At 46.5% G+C, this 21,009-nt stretch overlaps 2 protein-coding genes across 3 annotated transcripts in view; both read right to left on the bottom strand.

Moving 5' to 3' along the window:
- Window positions 1-948: 948 nt before the first annotated feature.
- On the bottom strand, window positions 949-6,994 carry LOC135816225 (mammalian ependymin-related protein 1-like). Its single transcript, XM_065329632.1, has 5 exons — window positions 6,633-6,994; window positions 5,426-5,607; window positions 4,411-4,566; window positions 2,701-2,840; window positions 949-1,352 (listed from the first exon to the last, which is right to left on the bottom strand). The coding sequence occupies exons 1-5, from the start codon at window positions 6,736-6,738 to the stop codon at window positions 1,244-1,246; spliced, it is 693 nt and encodes a 230-aa protein (XP_065185704.1). The 5' UTR covers window positions 6,739-6,994; the 3' UTR covers window positions 949-1,243.
- A 1,645-nt stretch (window positions 6,995-8,639) lies between these two features.
- LOC135816223 (epidermal growth factor receptor substrate 15-like 1) overlaps window positions 8,640-21,009 on the bottom strand; it is a 36,824-nt gene continuing 24,454 nt past the window's right edge. For both annotated transcript variants that reach the window (XM_065329630.1, XM_065329629.1), the window contains 6 exons: window positions 19,396-19,446; window positions 17,510-17,562; window positions 17,043-17,058; window positions 15,857-16,212; window positions 10,309-10,930; window positions 8,640-10,049 (listed from right to left, as the gene is read on the bottom strand). In XM_065329630.1, coding sequence (XP_065185702.1) covers window positions 10,039-10,049; window positions 10,309-10,930; window positions 15,857-16,212; window positions 17,043-17,058; window positions 17,510-17,562; window positions 19,396-19,446 — 1,109 coding nt within the window. In that variant the 3' untranslated portion in view covers window positions 8,640-10,038. The remainder of the gene's footprint in view (window positions 10,050-10,308; window positions 10,931-15,856; window positions 16,213-17,042; window positions 17,059-17,509; window positions 17,563-19,395; window positions 19,447-21,009) is intronic.

Here is a 21,009-nt window from a genome sequence, read left to right as displayed (position 1 = left end):
AGATTGTACAGTCAGGATAAATAATGCACCAGAGTTGCTCATCACAATCGTGAACTTGATACCAGTTGTCATAGGAGCACAATCATGTACACATGTGGCATAATGTGCATGTGCCTGTCTCCACCCCCATCCTCCCACACACAATGTCATATTGACATAATTATCATGAAAGGCTTTCTGTCTAAAGCCTTTCCATACTGCTGCTCGATGTTGCAGTTTTGTGACACGATAATTAGTAATTATTATACAGGATTATGCAGTGTTGGAAGATTTCAAGTATGCAGAGAAGCAGATCACAGAGCCTTCGTTAGACCGATCTGAACTACAATGTAGAATGTAAAATTTACATCCCATGCTCTGCTATGGTTAATCATGGAAATACATGTAAGGCAAGGTGCCGTCAGACATAACCATACCAGAGCATGGCCATGGGGTCCTTTTCCATGGTTCCCAGCGCCGTAAGGCTCAGTAAAGACTACGTTTCCGCATCCCACAGGAATGCCACCACCATCGGTGGATCAAGGTGCAAATGCATTTAAAAGTGGTGTTAGGTGAGCAGATGAGACCCACCATCACAGTGGTCAAAGCCGGACCGAAAAAGTCCCATTCCGGCGCTGCATGCATGTGCAATGTATCCGTGTATCCCTAGTGCCAGCCCAGGACTACTATGAACATGCATGTACATACAAAATTGGCTATGTTTCAAGTAATGCAGTGGTAATTGCCAGGGGACATGTACGTCTGCATCTGAAATAACTGTAATGCCATTTTGAATGGGACAAGGTGGATGCCTTCGCCCAAGTCGGTTGAGCTTTAAAGTCATGGTAGTCCTGGCTTCTACCGTGACTACCGCCAGTCACACTCCCCCCCCCCCCCCCCCCCTGACAATCACATGCATGCCATGATGTACATTGTAGTTGAAAGTAACATCACACAACAGCGTACCCCTGAGGCATCAAAACAATCAGAACGACTCATGTACGAGTGAGGAGTGAAAAGTGAGGATCAATTCCGATGTTTTCCAGCTCATGGTTTCGTTTGTAACTAATAATGAATTACCCATGTGCAGTCAAACAATTGTATAGGATGATGGCCCTACAATAATATTATGTTTGTCTCCATGCACACAGCCAGGCCGCATCGCTATGCCTGGTGTAGGCAGTCACTGTAAAATCAATCAATTCAATGTCATCACTTTCAGTACTTCAACGTGCTAGTATCGTCTTATCCCAGTGTTGGTGATTCATCTCAGTGTGCGGCCATGTCGGTAGATCTTGTTGGTCTGACCGATGCATTGGGCAGGAGGAATAAACACATTTGGATCAGAAATTCCTGGTACTACGTCATAGAATCTGTGCAGTACAAACATACATTCACATGCACACCCACACCGACGCACACACACACACACACACACACACACACACGTACATGGCGCATGATACAAAGATACACACACATCAACACATCAACACAAACCTGCAAATACACAAACTCATACTGTGAGCACACATTGCCTAGCATACATGTAACTATGTATGGTGACTCTAAAGCAGTGCTGTAGCAGTACTGTAGCAGTGCTGTAGCAGTGCTGTAGCAGTACTGTAGCAGTGCTGTAGCAGTACTGTAGCAGTGCTGTAGCAGTGCTGTAGCAGTGCTGTAGCAGTGCTGTAGCAGTGCTGTAGCAGTGCTGTAGCAGTGCTGTAGCAGTGCTGTAGCAGTGCTGTAGCAGTGCTGTAGCAGTGCTGTAGCAGTGCTGTAGCAGTGCTGTAGCAGTGCTGTAGCAGTGCTGTAGCAGTGCTGTAGCAGTGCTGTAGCAGTGCTGTAGCAGTGCTGTAGCAGTGCTGTAGCAGTGCTGTAGCAGTGCTGTAGCAGTGCTGTAGCAGTGCTGTAGCAGTGCTGTAGCAGTGCTGTAGCAGTGCTGTAGCAGTGCTGTAGCAGTGCTGTAGCAGTGCTGTAGCAGTGCTGTAGCAGTGCTGTAGCAGTACTGTGGCAGTGACAGCACCCAATTCCGTATTGAATGTCTAAACATTCAATACATCCACAGGTCAACATTCACGGTACTCAATGAGAGTCTGGATGTCATCAAACTGCACTACAGTACTATAAAAGTAGGCACGGTGACTGCCCTTGGCTAATTGATGGGAAATCCCCCAAAAATGAAAATGTCAGGACATGCAGAGTGTAGGGTACTGAGCTGAAACAGTGAATGTACTACATGTACTACATGTAGTACATGTAGTACAATGTAGTGTAAGTCTGAGCAAGAGTACTGTACACTAGTTTGAGGTTGCTGTGATGCATTCTACCCGGTCAGATATTCCCAAATCAAACTCACATCCGTTTAGTCAACCGCATCCTACGGATGCCATCACTGAGGCAAGCCAGAGGTCACTCCATATACATGTACTTTGAGAGCAAATTCACCTCTTACTAAATTTGCAGATTTGGGAGGCCCATTCACGGCTGGGAAATAGTGTGGACGATTTGATCCAGTAATCCAAAGACAGCAACACCTGCTGGCAGATTTTTAGTAGATCCCTTTCAAAGAGCTCAATTAGTGGCAGTCGGACCAAGACCATGCAACAACCCCGCACCACTAACTCCCACGTCAGATAATAATTGTGACATTGCCATGCCAACAGTCATGTGATATTGTCATGCCAACAATCATGACAGCCGTATTCCCGTTGAACTTACTCTTCAAAAATCAGACCGAATGTTGTTGAATTGAAAGCATCACTGCGAGTAGGAATACACTTGTCCAAAGTGAACGAACCAGCCCAGTTGTACTGACGATCCACGTAGCGATAAGACCACTGAGATATGTTCAGGTACCCCTGCAGTACAACACACATCATGGGACATGTTACAGCTGCCCTATGCACAACTCTTACGTGATAAAGAAACAATTTTCATACAATATCATGCTTCACTACTACCAAGAGTACATAACCCCCCAGAGTGTGCAATGCCAGCTCTGCATAAGGTCTTGGTCGAGCGTAGTCAGATCTTCTGATGTCATGCGTACGGTCCACACCAGCGCAAGGCCAGTCTCGAGGCAAGGGCACCGGTGTTTTTTATCCGAGAGTCCCAGCGATTCCTCCGGGTCCCCTCAGATCTGTGCGGTATGATGACGCAACTTTGAGATCCGATTCCGCTCGACCAAGACCCTATGGCTATGCAGAGCTGGATCAAGACCCTATGGCTATGCAGAGCTGGATCAAGACCCTATGGCTATGCAGAGCTGGATCAAGACCCTATGGCTATGCAGAGCTGGATCAAGACCCTATGGCTATGCAGAGCTGGATCAAGACCCTATGGCTATGCAGAGCTGGATCAGGCGTTGAACACTCTGTGAGGGTATGTACTCTTGGTACTATGGTAGCAGTACTTCTCCAGTTTGAAGGTCCGCCAAGCACACCTCATCTTCCAGATTGAAACAGACCCAGTGTGTGTGTGCACTGTGGACCTTCCCCTGTGTGCCCCCCCCCCCATTATGTACACTTTTATGTTTATGTATCTATGTCATTCAGATCTTCCCAAGTTGTACATTATACTGTTGAGATAACGAATTCAAATAAATCAATACCAATACACCTGCCCTATGTGTACACATGGCCCCTGTGTTGTGTGCTCCCCCCCCCCCCCCCCCACCCCATGTACACATTCCCCTGTGTGCACCTTGAAGGCTTCCCCCTGTGTGCTCCCCCCCCCCCCATTATGCACACCTTCCCCCTGTGTGCACCTGCCCCCCACTCCCTTATGTACACCTTCCCCTGTGTGTACTTGCCCCCTGAAAATATAATAAATGCGGGAGGGTGATGGTGAAAACTGCAGTCAAATGTGTGTGGATCAAGTGCCAGTGAGGTTCTAAGAAGTAAATCGTGTGTGCCTTATAACCTTACACTGAGATGTAGGTACGATGTGTGCATCACACATGCCCTGCGGTTCTGGCCGTTGGTCCTGCATGGGACTATTGTACCATGTTATGTAGAGGATAAGGAGCAGGGAGTAGTAGAGAACCGGTATTTTTAGTGTTTTTACTACTCCGACCTCAGACTTAGACACCAGACCTGCCCATCGTGGAAGCAATGATAGCGAACAGCTATGTTAGACATAGCAACTTGTGCTAGGATTACTACTCTCTGCTACAGGGAGAGTGGTCCACACCTCAGCCCCGACGGTTTCTTGTGAGTACGAGCCGCCCAGAATATGCCACCCAACCATATTAAGTATACTGGTATCGTGTGTACAAACTGAGAATACATGTAGAGTCATGCCAGTACATGTAGAGTCATGCCAGTACATGTAGAGTCATGCCAGTACATGTAGAGTCATGCCAGTACATGTAGAGACTGAGTCATGCCAGTACATGTAGAGTCATGCCAGAACGTCATGTACATGTACCTGTTCAACATCCTTGCAACCAAGAACGCGAACACCATCCAAGCGTGCACCACTGGGTACGTCGTGATCATGGAAGCCATTGTTTTTCTCATCGGGATGGTAGAGAGGCTCCTCGTGGCATAGACGAGTACGCATATCAATGACGTAACGCTTCTCCTGAAACAGACAACACCCCGTACACCGCAGTACATTGGTTCTGGCCATCAATTGCATTTGTTTTTGATGATAAATCAAAAAAGGGATAGAGAGGGAGTGCGGCAACACCTACACATACATGTAGGCTCTCCATACACTGAGTCAGTGAGTCAGTGAGTCAGTGAGTCAGTTAGTCAGTGAGTCAGTGAGTCAGTGAGTCAGTGAGTCAGTGAGTCAGTGAGTCAGTGAGTCAGTGACTCAGTGAGTCAGTGACTCAGTGAGTCAGTGAGTCAGTTAGTCAGTGAGTCAGTGAGTCAGTGAGTCAGTGGAGCTGGTAAAGTAATGAAAAAGCTAGTACAGTCAGACCTCGCATAACCGCACACATCCGTTTTCCACAAAAATATCCGGATAGGCGAGGGAATCGGATAATCCAACGCACATACTGTATGTAAGCATGGCATATGCTGTACATTTGTAACCAACTATTTTCTTCCGGATGGCGAGGGATCCGGATAAACGAGGACCGGATAAGCGAGGTCTGACTGTACTACAATGATACCCGCATAATACCATGATACCATAATACCATGATACCATAAATCCGATTCTACTGTAGTATATCTTTACAAGTGCGAGCATAGGAGCATGATGCCATGGTGTTCATTCATGATTGTGAGCTGGAAGAACATTTCCTCCAGCCCCCTCCCCATCCCAATTCCCAGTCTCATGACTGCCTAGCTATACGTGTGTACATGTCTGCACTCAGGAGTTGTAGAATAATGGTCAGCCAAACTGACTCCGAGTGAGGAAATGACACACAGCGTTCTGCGACACACATGACAGTATACCATTATGGCAAGTATAGCAGCAAGGCACTTACATCTTTGAAGAGCTCAATGACTTCAAGAAACTGATAGTCCGGGTGCATAATGTCATCAACTTCTTCATAACGCCGCTTACGCAGATTTAGCTTGTCGTAAGAATAGCGACCATGAACGGTGAACTCGTGACCTTCACGCGGGTTGAACATAGCATAGCCTGCTTCCCACTGTACGGGAGAATCTGCACCACACGTGAACACATGTAGAATACCAACAACAATACCATCAGCTGTTTCCATGACAACTGGCACTTGGTATGCTCACTACGTGTATTTCACTTTTGGTGAATCCTTCAAACAGAATAAACAACTGGGTGAATGAATGAATGAATACTAGTGTGGCATGTGAATTGTATTGTGTTGTATTGTTTATCATTACAGATTCTCTAGCGAGTGAACGCTAGCTTCTACTGACTACTAAGGAGTACTAACACTCTGAGATTCCAGCCGATCCATTCTCTGGAATGGATCGGACACTGCTCGCATGGTAGTTAGGTAGAGCTGCTAGTACCAGATTATGCCGTACGCATTGTTCAGTGATAAAACTGTGTCACATGATGTATGAGCCATATACAGCAAGTGCCATGGTATCAATGACTCTCATTATCCGACCATTTCCCTCATCCAAACCCCGTGTGAACGACGGCGTCTGCCCGGAAGGGTTGGGATAATCGATGATCTGCTGTACCCAGTACATTTCCATATTCAAACCCTTTCCTAATGTGCATGTACATTATAGTCATGTACAAAACGGACCTCATAAGGCTCATTCAAACTGACTGACTTCATATGGGATGAATCCAGCTCAAACTATCCACCCATCATTACAACAGAAATCCCCCCCCCCCCCACACACACACAACCACGCCCACACATAACTTAAGGGGCACTGATAAGGGACATTGTCATGTCCAGACCTCGAACCCACTCGTACATGTACGTGTCTTGTGGTCGTGTAGCGCCGTCTCCTCCACTGAGTCTCAGTTGGAAGGGAGGGGAGGAGAGGGGAAGGCTAGAGAGGGAGAAGGAAAGGGAGGGGAAGGCTAGGGAAGGAGAGGGAAAGGGAGGGGTAGGGAACTAGAGAAGAGTCTTGATCCCCAGCGGGTATGCAGGCAGCAAGCAGATCAAGCAGTCGTACTCGTACATCGACAGACTTACATGATGTACCACAATACCTCAATACCGGCCACCATAGTGCTGCACTTACCGCATGGCACTACCTGTGCATGGCTACATGTAGTCAGGGATGCGAGCATTACTGCAGTAGCAGTAGCAACAGCAGCACTCACTGTCATCAACCTCATTGCCTGCATATTGCACGAGCTCCGACTTCGGACAAGTCCACCACCTCAGAGTCCTCGTCTGTTCTTGGTGTTCGAATACAGTGATTGGAGAAAGCCGCTCACTACAAGCCGTGATCTAGCGGAGACAGGCTGGAAACACTGCGTTGTTGCACTGTGCTCTGGATGCGCTGTTTCCACAACGCGTTGGCCACCAGCAGAGGACTGCCAGAAAAAAACTGAGACAAGACCTTGGCTTTGGATCGGCCACTCAGCTTGGGACTATCTGCAAAATGGAGCAAACATTTCATTTTCATTTCTACTGTGATATTGCCTGCACAAGTCAAGGGCCAATGCCATGGCGCTGCTGACACTGCTGTCATTCCCCACAATCCTAGATCCTGAGCGTGCAGTTGATCACGAGGTCCTTCTGAATATTCGTCTCCACTCCGCGGATCCACTCTCGATCTCCTCTCCCCGTGCATGTGACTACTCACTGTGATATCCACACGTGATGTTTGAGAAAAATGTAGAGCCAGCGTGGTCGTCACCTCGTCACCATGGCCATGGCCCTACGGGTATGCTGTTGAGCAGCAACGAGACCAACTGCATGTCATCGTGCCGAGAACGGGGCCGGAGTAGTGTTCTCATTTGGGGATACCGGTAAGATATTCTTGACACAATACAATACCTCTGATACCGGTACACATCATTGATATTGCAATTATTATTTATCACTCCCTTAGTATTGACTCACATAGATTTTTGCCATACCTAAGCAGTCAAATATTCCTGCATATTTCACTCCTTAGGGCTATATTGACCGCTTATATTTGACTCCTTTTTAGCGATTGAAAACATGCTTTGGTCAGTCGTGATAAATCTAATATTGACTTCGTACTTGGTCAGCATAGGAAATAAAAGCCGAGTAAAAGACCGAGGCGAAGCCGAGGTCTTTTACGAGGCTTTTATTTCCTATATTGACCTCGTACTCAGTCAATATTAGATGCGTATTAGAGAGGTTCTGCTATATACATGAAACGTAGAGAAATCACGTAAAGAGCAGGTGTCTGGGGTTTTTTTTTCCAGTGACAAAGCCTCTTGTACGGGCAAAGCAAAATAAAGCAGGTGTCTGGGTTAGAGTCTACGGCTTCGCGTGTTTTGGCTCCAGATTTCTACGCGGAGATGAGGTTCTCTGCGTTGTGGCACACGCAGAGAAAATGCGTACGGATTTGCTGGGTATCGATCAGCTGCATGCAGAAAACTGCCAAATATGGAAGGGGAAATTCCCAGTACACATTCCACGTGACTTCTCTACGTGAAGCGTATAGCAGAACAGGATTTCTTTACGTTACGGGAACGCGAAGAGAGTTCGCGTGATCCTTTGCGTCGCGTTCCCGAAACGTAGAGCAGAACCTCCCTAATCTTCATAGCCATAGAACTGAACATAGTGCATGACCTCCATACCACTGACCTTGCACCAGAAACTGATGAATCTCACACTGTTACTACAATCAAGAGTACAATGTACTCTTGCTACAATCGTAGTGTTAGTTACCAAGTCTTCAAGAGCCTTAGAGGGAGCTTTTAACACTCTTGCTGCATTACGGTTTTCACCAAGTGTACTCGTACATACACACGTTTATGGACTCCTGCTAATACCAAGACTGCAAGAAGGATGACAAGAAACTGTGACCACTGGTGACGGGGGAGTGAGGGACCTGAAGGGAGGGCACAGCCATCATGTCAGGTCAGCGAACTTGGAAATGCAACACCAAAACCGTGGCATAAAAATAAAAGCAACGAGAGCAGCGGTGACGATGAGAGCCTAGCTACAAACGTGCATTTTTCCCGGTGCGCAGTCTTTGTAGCCTCCGGTTGTACGTAAGAGACTGTCGGAGCACACCACAACACACACCCTAAAGTCACTACAATGAAAATACCCACAAATAAGCTTGGCACAATGTCACAAGCACTGCAGTGACAAGGAGGTGTACACTCATGTGTACACGGTGCAGGGCATGTGTACACGGTGGGCATGTGAACGAGAAAACTAAATAAAGCAAGTAGTTTGCCCGCAGCCAGCCTCATGAGAAGACGATAATAACGTGTTACTGTTCGGCGGTTATCAGCTTGAATTCGTAAGCGCATATAGGGATGGGAATACTAAAATCATAACACAGATGATTAATTCAACAGAACAAACTAAAGGCAGTACTGTAGCAACTTAAAGCATGTCACTAGCACCAACAAAAGTGGCTACACAGTTCTTCCAAGACAGGTATACAATATGACCCGGAGATCAGGCACAGCACAATGATGTCACCAAGACCAGCACCACCGCACTTTATATCTAAATGGAAAATGGGGGTGCTGTATTTAGCAGCCTGGTATAATTCTTCCATCCTCCTATCGCAGGGAATATTTCAATACTGACAATAGCAGTCGTAGTCAAATTCTAACATATCTTCATGAAATTGGTGTGTGCGAGAGGGAGAGAGAAGCGACCAAAAGCAGAAGCAACAGAAAATAATGAAATGAAATATTCAACAAGAGTATAGGCTGAGGCCAAGAGCAAGGCCACACTACGTACTGGTAGGCCATGTCGCCATTCTTATGCCTGCTACAGCCATGGTGTTCTACATAATGAAAATAAGAAATGTTGATAAAGAGAACAAAAATCAAGTAGCACCACTATCCGGATATCTGTGCTATGCTCATAGACAGTGGTGAGTACATGGTGAGTACATGGTGTTGACAGCTAGTCACGTTGCCATACACACCACGTACTACCGTACACTGCTTTGGGCTAATAGATACAATGTAAGTGCTAACAAAATAGTGATATCATCTACAGCTATATGCACATGCCATCATATGTACATGTGAGCCTGTCAATATTGTAGCATGGCAAGAACAACAGAAGCTACAACAGCACCAGCACCAGCACCGTCATGGTCAAATGACGGATGTCAGAGAAACAACGCTTTAAACCTACAGCAGCAGCAATGTGTGCGTGAGTGTGCGTGTGTGAGTACTTCATAGCCCAGCTTTAACCACCATCGGCATGGTTGTCGTCATCATCATCATTGTTCTATACAGGAAACACTGCAGCCCATCATCGTCAAGGTCCTAGTAGCAGCTCTGTTGCAGATGATCAAAGCACAATATTAGCATTGCTGTTGCTACTGCTACTACTGGAGTCTCTACACAATGACGGCATAGCTGCTGTTCCTGCTGTCGATAGGTGAGTGCAAAAAGACAAATATGTGAACCTTGCACTGCGTAGAGTGGAATGCAGCTACGCCTGTACACCTGTAGCTGCAGCTGCATCTAAAATCCTCCTGAAATGTACACAGCACAAAACAACAGCATACACATTAGAATGGAGGGAGATACCTTCAAATTCTACCAAACAAATAATATCATGTACTTGTAGTACACAGTCTTCTACAGGAATAAGACCGGCTAAATACGTGACATTACGAGGTACTCCTTTCTCGGTATGTAAGCAACCACCTTTCTCAAACAGTACGGGTTCAAGCCAGGCTGAAATTCTCACGTAAACACAGTCACAAAGCGTCCTCACACTAATCTACTCACCTGCACCAAACGGATCATCACCAAACGGACTAGCTGATTTTACTGATCCACTTGCTGCTGACGTCGCCACTGGAGCTAATGTGGTTGTGTTGGAAGTGGCAAACGGGTCGGACTGTCCAAATGCTGCAAATGGATCAACAGATGTTGATGATTGGGCAGCCGGCTTCGTGCTTGAACCAAATGAGTCACCGAAGAGAGAGGAGGAAGCGGCGGTGGTAGTTGCATTAGTTGAGCCACTGGATGACGATGGCTTCGTAGCTGGGCCGGACGATGTGGTACTAAATGCATCAAATCCACTCGTGTCGAATACACCCGTGCTATCAAATGCTCCTCCATCGGTGGATGGGGCAGTGATGGCCGGAGCAGTGCTAGCACCAGTGCTAGCTGATGGTCTTGCAGCAAACGGATCGCCAGAAGGAAATCCACCAGAAGCGCTAATACCACCTGTACTTGCTGTTGATGAAGTTTCCGGTGAGAAGGACGAGCCGAAAAGATCATTGCCAGCAGTCTGACCTACAGTACTGGGGGTTGATGAGAACTGGTCAAATGCACTGCTCGTTGCAGTACTGGCAAACGGGTCATTGCTTTTCGACGGTGATGAAGATGATGCCATTGCTGTTGCCTGAGCACAACACACAATAGATGGACACAAAAGAAGAGAACAAACAAAACTAGGGCTGCAATGAATGTTCGAATATTCGAACGAACATCGAATAGGCCCACAACGAACAAATATTTCCGCAAGGGAATGTTTCGAAAACTCTTCGAAAAACTCTTCGATCTGGCCACCATCATACTTAGAAATGAATGTGTGTTGCATGGACGTTATGTACATGTGCATGGACGTTATGTACATGTGCATGGACGTTATGTACATGTGCATGGACGTTATGTACATGTGCATGGACGTTATGTACATGTGCATGGACGTTATGTACATGTGCATGGACGTTATGTACATGTGCATGGACGTTATGTACATGTGCATGGACGTTATGTACATGTGCATGGACGTTATGTACATGTGCATGGACGTTATGTACATGTGCATGGACGTTATGTACATGTGCATGGACGTTATGTACATGTGCATGGACGTTATGTACATGTGCATGGACGTTATGTACATGTGCATGGACGTTATGTACATGTGCATGGATGTTATGTACATGTGCATGGATGTTATGTACATGTGCATGGATGTTATGTACATGTGCATGGATGTTATGTACATGTGCATGGATGTTATGTACATGTGCATGGATGTTATGTACATGTGCATGGATGTTATGTACATGTGCATGGATGTTATGTACATGTGCATGGATGTTATGTACATGTGCATGGATGTTATGTACATGTGCATGGATGTTATGTACATGTGCATGGATGTTATGTACATGTGCATGGATGTTATGTACATGTGCATGGATGTTATGTACATGTGCATGGATGTTATGTACATGTGCATGGATGTTATGTACATGTGCATGGATGTTATGTACATGTGCATGGATGTTATGTACATGTGCATGGATGTTACACTAGTCAGAACAACAGATGGCTTGATCAGTCACAACATGGATGTTATGTACATGTGCATGGATGTTATGTACATGTGCATGGATGTTATGTACATGTGCATGGATGTTATGTACATGTGCATGGATGTTATGTACATGTGCATGGATGTTATGTACATGTGCATGGATGTTATGTACATGTGCATGGGTATGTACTATAGTTGACAGTGTTTTGGGTTTCTGGGACGCGACTCGTAGACTCGTAGATTGATACTAATTAGGCTATGATGCGTTGTCATCTCTGTGTCTGCTGTTTGCTAAATCTAGGCATGATGCATGTGATGATGATGAGGTCCTCTCTCTGCTTGTTGTTGTGTTGAATGTAGGTATGACATTGTAAAGGGACCTGGAGTGGCAGTCGGTAACCTGCGCAGCACATCGCCTCCAGAATGCCATCAAGGATGGCTCGACTTCATCTGGTCGCCTCCTTGAATGCCTGCAGGCACGTGGCCGCAAGCAGGGGCGGATCCAGAGGGGTGCGAAGGGTGCAAATGAACCCGTCAGGATTTTTCAAAAAAAAAAAAAAAAAGTCAGGCCAGGCCCAGGCTCGCTGCGCGGATCCGCGGATGATTTGTGTGCAATCACGTGATCGTTCTGGACACGTGCTTGCGCCAGTCCCGGCTGTCATGAAGAAGACAACAGATTGGAAGGCCTCCCTGAAACGCTTCATCGACCAGTACAGCGAAGACATGCCAGCACCTTCATCTATTACGTCCGAGCTCGACAACTGGTGGGTGAAGTGGAGCCGCGTGGGTGAAGACTCTCTGCCCTCCACTGTTCAAGCCGCACTCCAACAGTGTTGCAAGCACACTTTCCCCAACATCTTCGCCACACTAGCCATTCTAGCTGTGATGCCGATCACGTCTTGCGAGTGTGAGCGAAGCGTGTCGGCCCTGCGTCTCCTTTAATTAAGACCTACCTCAGGAGTACAATGGGACAGAGTAGACTAACCGGGCTAGCTCTACTCCACATCCGCTACGACTTGGCTGTTGATGTCACTGACATCGTCGACATGTTCGCCCTCAAGCACCCACGGAAGATGAGGATGACCAACATTCTCCAGGATGCGGAGTGAGGAACTGAACAGCCGCCCTGAATTCTGACTAGAGTTGACATTGTGTATATAGCATGTACATAGCATAATCTGTGTCTGACTGAGAATCATACCGGTAGCAGTCGTAAATTACTTGTAAATTTTGACATTCAATGTGTAACTAATCATACTACTCATCTTGGTGCTTTGTGTAATTATGATATTATACAGTAACACACATAACATACTATGTCTTTGGTTTACTACTGCAAAAGAAAATATGTAAGTTTCATCCTCGCACCCCTCAGCTTTGGGGTCTGGATCCGCCCCTGGCAAGTTGGTTGGCCATTTCAAGCATAGCGCCATAGCCACCAAAGATCTATGTTGCCAACTGAAGGTGATGATGGGCTTCCCCGTCAAGAAAGTCATACAAGACTGCCCGACACGTTGGAATAGCTCGTTCCTTATGCTGGAGTGGCTTGTGGAGATCCGCGTGGCACTCAGTCTTGTCCTGAGCCAGTCTCGAGAGTACCGTACGCTTGACTTGAGGTAGCAGTAGTGGACAACGGCTGAGTCAGTGATGGAGATATTGGGTGCGCTGGAGGCGGTAAACACCGGGCTCTGTGATGAGAAGTACACCATCTTCTCGCTTGTGCTCCCGCTCATAAATGGATTAGTGTAGTCCCTGAAGTATGTAGATGATGATGTGCCGCCACTTCCGGCTTTGAAGAAAGCACTGCAGCAGAGCCTGGCGACCCCATTCTTTGTAACCGCACTTTGGAATGTGTTGTTTGAATGGAAATTTGTACTGCTCGCGTGTACAAACACTTTTTTCTTTGTTCTGTCCTCTTCTTTTGTGCAGGAGCGACAAGTACCACAAGCCAGTCTCGATGATCCCCTCCAGTGGTGGAAGACGAACTCTTCTCGCTTTCCTCGCTTGGCCAAGGTTGCCCACAGTGTGCTGTGCGTGCCACCTCAGACCCTTCGAAGAGGGCGTTCTCAACCTCTGGATTGGTGGCGAATGCTAAGAGGTCTGCCATGTCACCAGCTATGGTTGATGCTCTCGTCTTTCTGCATCGTAACCCTGTTTTGACAAATGAAGCGCGGGAGCAAGCCCAGCCAACCTCTACAGTCAAGTTTGTTCTGAAGCAGGAGCCGGAGTCTGAACATGAAAAAGTGTGCAAGTGTGCATGTGTGTGGGAGTGCAAGTGTGCATGTGTGTGGGAGTGCAAGTGTGCATGTGTGTGGGAGTGCAAGTGTGCATGTGTGTGGGAGTGCAAGTGTGCATGTGTGTGGGAATGCATGTGTGGGAGTGCTAGTGTATGGATGTGCATGTGTGGGAGTGCTAGTGTATGGATGTGCATGTGTCTCAGGTTCCGAATTTGAACTCAATCACTTGATTTTTTCCGTTAATTGCGGTCTTATACTTCCCCTGCTTTTCTTTTTGTTTTCCTTTCTTTCACATCTGCAGATCCTTTTTCATACTGGTCTTCCTGCTGTGTGCGCTGCGTTTCACTCTTGAGTTCGCAATTTTTCAACGTGTTTTCTTAGTAAGTCCCGCTGCACCTGAAGCTTTGCTGCCACGTTCATATCTTGATGAATATTTCTTGATGCGTGGTGTACCCGATGCGTCTCTGTTCTTGTTTGAGATTTTGAATGACGTCAAAGTGTGCTCTGAAATAATTCAGCATTTTGAGAGAATTTATTCGTTATTCGTTCGTTATGGGTGAGCATTCGTTTATTTGTGAAATAGAATATTCGTTGCCGCCCTTGGGTGCGTTTGCTTGGTACGATCTAGAACAAGATCGAACAGCTGGTGCTCATGGAACAGCCTCTTGCCAACCAAACGGTACTCCAGAAACAGAACACATTTTTCTGTAAAAAGTGTGCCAAACTTGGCGCATTCTTCAAAATGTGTACGGGTCACCATGGTCACTTTGTACGGTACGACGAGTCCAACCCAAAGTCCCAAAAGCGTATGCACGTGATCATTTGGGACCAAAAATCGATGTTCCCGCCAGATTTCACTGTGAAAAAGTGAAACTGCTCGGTCTGCTCCGGCCTTGAGGCCGGAGCAAGCAGACCATGTTCTGGCCGACCCAGAACAAGTGCAGTCCCAACCAAACGCGCTGTTCTGGTGAATCCTGTTCTAGGTTGTACCAACCAAACGCGTCCCTAATTACAAAACTCCTAGCTAAATTAAACAGTGTTTAAAATAGTAGTCTCTTGTTCAACCCTATCATTCAGCCTATCATTCAGCCTATCATTCAGCAATTGTATCTCCTTCACTCATGAGTTCTCGTTACCTTTATAAGGAACGAAACAAGCTTAAAACAAGCTTGTCAGGAGTAACTACTTGCTATCATGGAATGTTGCCTGGCAAACTATTCATGCTGGTGTCTACAAGTGTCGTGTGGCCTTGTCTGCTTGAACAAAAGAACCTACTACTACTAAACAAAACTCCAATGATTACAAGATCTTCCATACACAATTTATCCTTCTACCGCCGTTAATCCCACCCCCAGCACAAGTACAACCTTCTCGCCACAGACAAAAAAGGATTCGGAGTATCTTGCTAGGTCAACCATATCTTTCAAGCATAAATCCTCTGGCAAAGATAAGCGTACTTTTCGGCAGCACAAAAAATCACGGTCCGCGTGAGACTCGGCTGGAAGCCGAGTTTTCCCCATCCATAGGAACGCCACCACCCTTCAAGGATCAAGGCGCAGATGCAGCTCTTAAAGCGGTGGGAGGTGAGGAGATCAGACCCACCAAAGTGGTCAAAGACCGAAGATCCGCTTCCAAGCAGGACTTGAACCTGGTACCCTCTGTTTCTCAATCATGGTCTGAGACCATCCCACTATGCCTGCGCAGCAGCACAAAGGAGGTACCTAAAACAAGAACAGCAGGATCAGCCGCAGCAGTGACTTACTGAAAATCCATCAGTGGCAGTAGATGACGTTGAGAACAAATCAGCCGGTGTGGACGAGCCAAACAGCGAGCTACCAGCTGCTCCTGCGGCTGCAGCACTGCCAACCGTACCAGAGCGAACTCTAGGAATATTCGAAGACGTGCTGTTAGAAAAGAGATCAGAAGGAGTGGCAGCTGCAGGTGCGGTTGAGGTTGAAAACGATGATCGACGTGCACTGGAGTTACCACCACCGTCCATGCCACCAGCAGGAGCAACAGAACTGCCTAGGTCTGTACCACTGGATGTCGTTGCACTGCCAAATGGGTCTTGGTTGTTAGAAAACGCAGAAGTAGTACTTGATCCAAAAGGATCACTACCTGCAAATAACAAAAGAGAGAAGATAATAACACTTGTTTTTAATGCTGCTACGCGTGCCCCTTGTAAATCGTTCTGACGATGGGTAACTGGCCCAAAATGTCAGAATTATACCGGACTCAACAAACTAACACCTTAAACAGGAACTTGTATGCTTTGATTGAAATCGAGTATCAACTGAGTAAAGCGAGAGTGTGTCACTTGCCAAGCATCCCTTTCTTTGCACAGAAATAAGATCAGAACAGAGTGTACAGTCATGTAGATAAGCACCTAAGCAGCACGCACATACTGAACTAACATCAAAACAAACAGTTCTGAAGTGCACCGAAATACACATGCACATACATGCAGGACCAGAACAAACAGTTCTGAAAGTGACTGTTCACCACAATATCTTTTTTAATTTCCTTTCCAGCTTCCATCTTAAAACTACCCAACTGCCAACACCACCCCCCCCCCCCCCCCCCCACACACACACACACACAAATCTCCAGACGGTACGTGGACGTGAATATGGTCCCAACTATGGGCTCACAACACACATTAGGCAGGTGAGGACAATGTTATGGGCTCACAACATACAGTAGGCAGGTAAGGACTAGGCTATGGACTCACAACACACAGTGGGCAGGCAAGGACAAGGCTATGGACTCACAACACACAGTGGGCAGGTGAGAACAAGGCTATGGACTCACAACACACAGTGGGCAGGTAAGGACAAGGTACAGGACATTGTACAGGATAGGAACACTCATACACACTCAACTAGACACAAGGGAAGAACAATGCATACAACATAAGAGAAATGAACACATTGTCAAGCACCACTTACTGTTAGTAGCTGCCAGCTAGATGCGCGGGGTAAATACGGCAAGTGCAGCAAGCATAGCAAAACAAAGTGGGACAGAACAGAAGAAGAAAAAATTACTACCTGACCAGATTCCTTACTAAAGCACGACCTTTCTAACCCAGACCTTCCATATTGGGACACCTTCTTCAAGCAGGTTTAGTGAGACCAACTGAAGTGTGTTGTGTATCATACACAATAGGTAGGTTAAGTCCCACGTAATCCGTGAGTACTTTACGTGTGTGTACCACGTGATACTCCAGTGACCCACGTACAGACGTTTTCTGATTCACGGCATACCGTGTATGGAGGCTCACCCACGTTCCGCCAGAACAAGTTGGCAAAAACAAACGCATCCTAAATCAAATACAGGAAAACTCCTCTAACCCAGATCCGGGCAGTCACGTCCACATGATAACTACATGTAAGGGCAAGACAAACAATTGACATACCTTGAATGGATCATTACGCGATGAAAATGGATCAGATTTTGCAAACGGATCAGCTAAACCACAGTAGAAGTACATACAAACATAGAGAACACTGTTGGTCTCAAACATAGAGACAGTACAGAGAGAGAGAGAGAGAGAGAGAGAGAGAGAGAGAGAGAGAGAGAGAGAGAGAGAGAGGGGGGGGGGGGGGGGGGGGGGGAGAGAACACAAAACACTGCTGGTCTCAAAGGCAATCACAGAGTGTCTGAAGAGAAGCAATCGACAGAATGATACCGGCTGATGCAGTAAGATGAGCAACACCCCCCCCCCCCCCCCTCCCCCCACACACACACACACGTACACACGCAACACATACACACACGTGTGCGCGTAAGAACATGCACTTGCACACTGAAGAAGGAGGCATGCGCTGCTGGTCTGTGTAAAGTAGATCGAGCACAACAGTGCATCACAAATTACACTACGCCATGGATAGCAACAGTGCATCAAAAGCTACACTACGCCATGGATAGCAACAGTGCATCAAAAGCTACACTACGCCATGGATAGCAACAGTGCATCAAAAGCTACACTACGCCATGGATAGCAACAGTGCATCAAAAGCTACACTACGCCATGGATAGCAACAGTGCATCAAAAGCTACACTACGCCATGGATAGCAACAGTGCATCAAAAGCTACACTACGCCATGGATAGCAACAGTGCATCAAAAGCTACACTACGCCATGGATAGCAACAGTGCATCAAAAGCTACACTACGCCATGGATAGCAACAGTGCATCAAAAGCTACACTACGCCATGGATAGCAACAGTGCATCAAAAGCTACACTACGCCATGGATAGCAACAGTGCATCAAAAGCTACACTACGCCATGGATAGCAACAGTGCATCAAAAGCTACACTACGCCATGGATAGCAACAGTGCATCAAAAGCTACACTACGCCATGGATAGCAACAGTGCATCAAAAGCTACACTACGCCATGGATAGCAACAGTGCATCAAAAGCTACACTACGCCATGGATAGCAACAGTGCATCAAAAGCTACACTACGCCATGGATAGCAACAGTGCATCAAAAGCTACACTACGCCATGGATAGCAACAGTGCATCAAAAGCTACACTACGCCATGGATAGCAACAGTGCATCAAAAGCTACACTACGCCATGGATAGCAACAGTGCATCAAAAGCTACACTACGCCATGGATAGCAACAGTGCATCAAAAGCTACACTACGCCATGGATAGCAACAGTGCATCAAAAGCTACACTACGCCATGGATAGCAACAGTGCATCAAAAGCTACACTACGCCATGGATAGCAACAGTGCATCAAAAGCTACACTACGCCATGGATAGCAACAGTGCATCAAAAGCTACACTACGCCATGGATAGCAACAGTGCATCAAAAGCTACACTACGCCATGGATAGCAACAGTGCATCAAAAGCTACACTACGCCATGGATAGCAACAGTGCATCAAAAGCTACACTACGCCATGGATAGCAACAGTGCATCAAAAGCTACACTACGCCATGGATAGCAACAGTGCATCAAAAGCTACACTACGCCATGGATAGCAACAGTGCATCAAAAGCTACACTACGCCATGGATAGCAACAGTGCATCAAAAGCTACACTACGCCATGGATAGCAACAGTGCATCAAAAGCTACACTACGCCATGGATAGCAACAGTGCATCAAAAGCTACACTACGCCATGGATAGCAACAGTGCATCAAAAGCTACACTACGCCATGGATAGCAACAGTGCATCAAAAGCTACACTACGCCATGGATAGCAACAGTGCATCAAAAGCTACACTACGCCATGGATAGCAAGTACGCAGGAATGATCTCACGGCGGCGGTGGAACCTTACCTGCTTTGAAAGGATCTGCACTAGGCGAAGACATTTGAAACGGATCTGGACCTAACCAACGAGGGCAAATGATCAAGAACAAGTTCAGAGATAGTTCAGTCCAAACGCCACGCTTGACTGGGAGTGAGGACATACATGATCATAGGTTTACTACATCGACAGCTGTAACAAACCGGCTACGTGCCAAGTAAAATAAAATAAATGAGATAAAGGCACGACCTAAAAGCACTCTATAAACTGATTCCCGCTCACACGGTCTTTTTTGTTTGTTTGCTTTTTATTTTTTGTTTGCAAAGCGCAAAAACTCCCAACCAAACCGATCGTAGAATTCCATGGCGCATTGCAAAAGCCAACACGTGACACTGGCAGTTTTCCACAAAACATGATATCAGCATCTCAGTTCAAATCCTAAATTAAAAATTCTGAAAAGTCACTGGAGTTGGATTTGAATTTCACTGAAGAATACTTTTCCAGGAAACGCACACTGCACCGGACCTCACTATATACAAATTAGGGTTTGGGGGAAATGAAGGTCAAGGCTGGGCAAAGGCATATTTTGGGCCATGGACAAAATGGAGATACAGTTGAACATCGATTATCCGCACATCGACTATCCGACCATTCGATTATCCGTAACAGTTTTTTTGGGCGCACGTGCCGTAGAGTACGCACTGTGCATGTAGTGAGCCATTCAAAAATACGAAAATTTTGAAAAGTAAAAAGTAAAAAGGTCGTGCGGCTAGTAATAACCACTGAAAGTGTGTGAGTGACAGTTTTTTCTTATCCGGAACATTTGCCTTATCTGAACACCGCCTGACAGTTGTCTGCCCAGAGGTGGTCGGATAATCGATGTTCAACTGTAGCGGGTTTTGCATTCCAGCTCCTCACATACATGTGACAAAGTCTGATGAGCAACACAGTACCTAGAGTATATAACCCCCAAGAGTGTGCAACTCCTGATACCCTTTCTATGGGGTACGCCGACGGCGAAAACTCACATCACGTGGTGCAGTGTCGCAGTTGTACGTTTCCAGCCCGTTTTTAGCGAGCAGCGGAGTACTAAAAAAAGCACTCTCTGACAGAAACTCACTGCGCGTATGCAAATCCCCAGCATGATCACGGCAGATTTTCGGATTGCGCGCACGCTATCCTACGTTTGTACGTAGTACAAAGGTATCTGAGACACGTGATGTGAGTTTTCGCCGTCGGAGACCCCATATGCAGAGTTGCACACTCTTGGGGGGGGGGGGGGGGGGGGGGGGGTTATATACTCTTGACAGTACCCGTAATCCTACAGGAAATGATGCTAGTGCATTCATGTACAACACTCTTAACCCTACAGGAAATGATGCTAGTGCATTCATGTACAACACTCTTAATCCTACAGGAAATGATGCTAGTGCATTCATGTACAACACTCTTAATCCTACAGGAAATGATGCTAGGGCATTCATGTACAACACTCTTAATCCTACAGGAAATGATGCTAGTGCATTCATGTACAACACTCTTAACCCTACAGGAAATGATGCTAGTGCATTCATGTACAACACTCTTAATCCTACAGGAAATGATGCTAGTGCATTCATGTACAACACTCTTAATCCTACAGGA

This window comes from Sycon ciliatum, chromosome 4, assembly GCF_964019385.1.
Source record: "Sycon ciliatum chromosome 4, ocSycCili1.1, whole genome shotgun sequence".
Taxonomy (NCBI): domain Eukaryota; kingdom Metazoa; phylum Porifera; class Calcarea; order Leucosolenida; family Sycettidae; genus Sycon; species Sycon ciliatum.
Note: the sequence above shows the minus strand (reverse complement) of the source record. Positions and strands in the feature narration are given on the sequence as shown.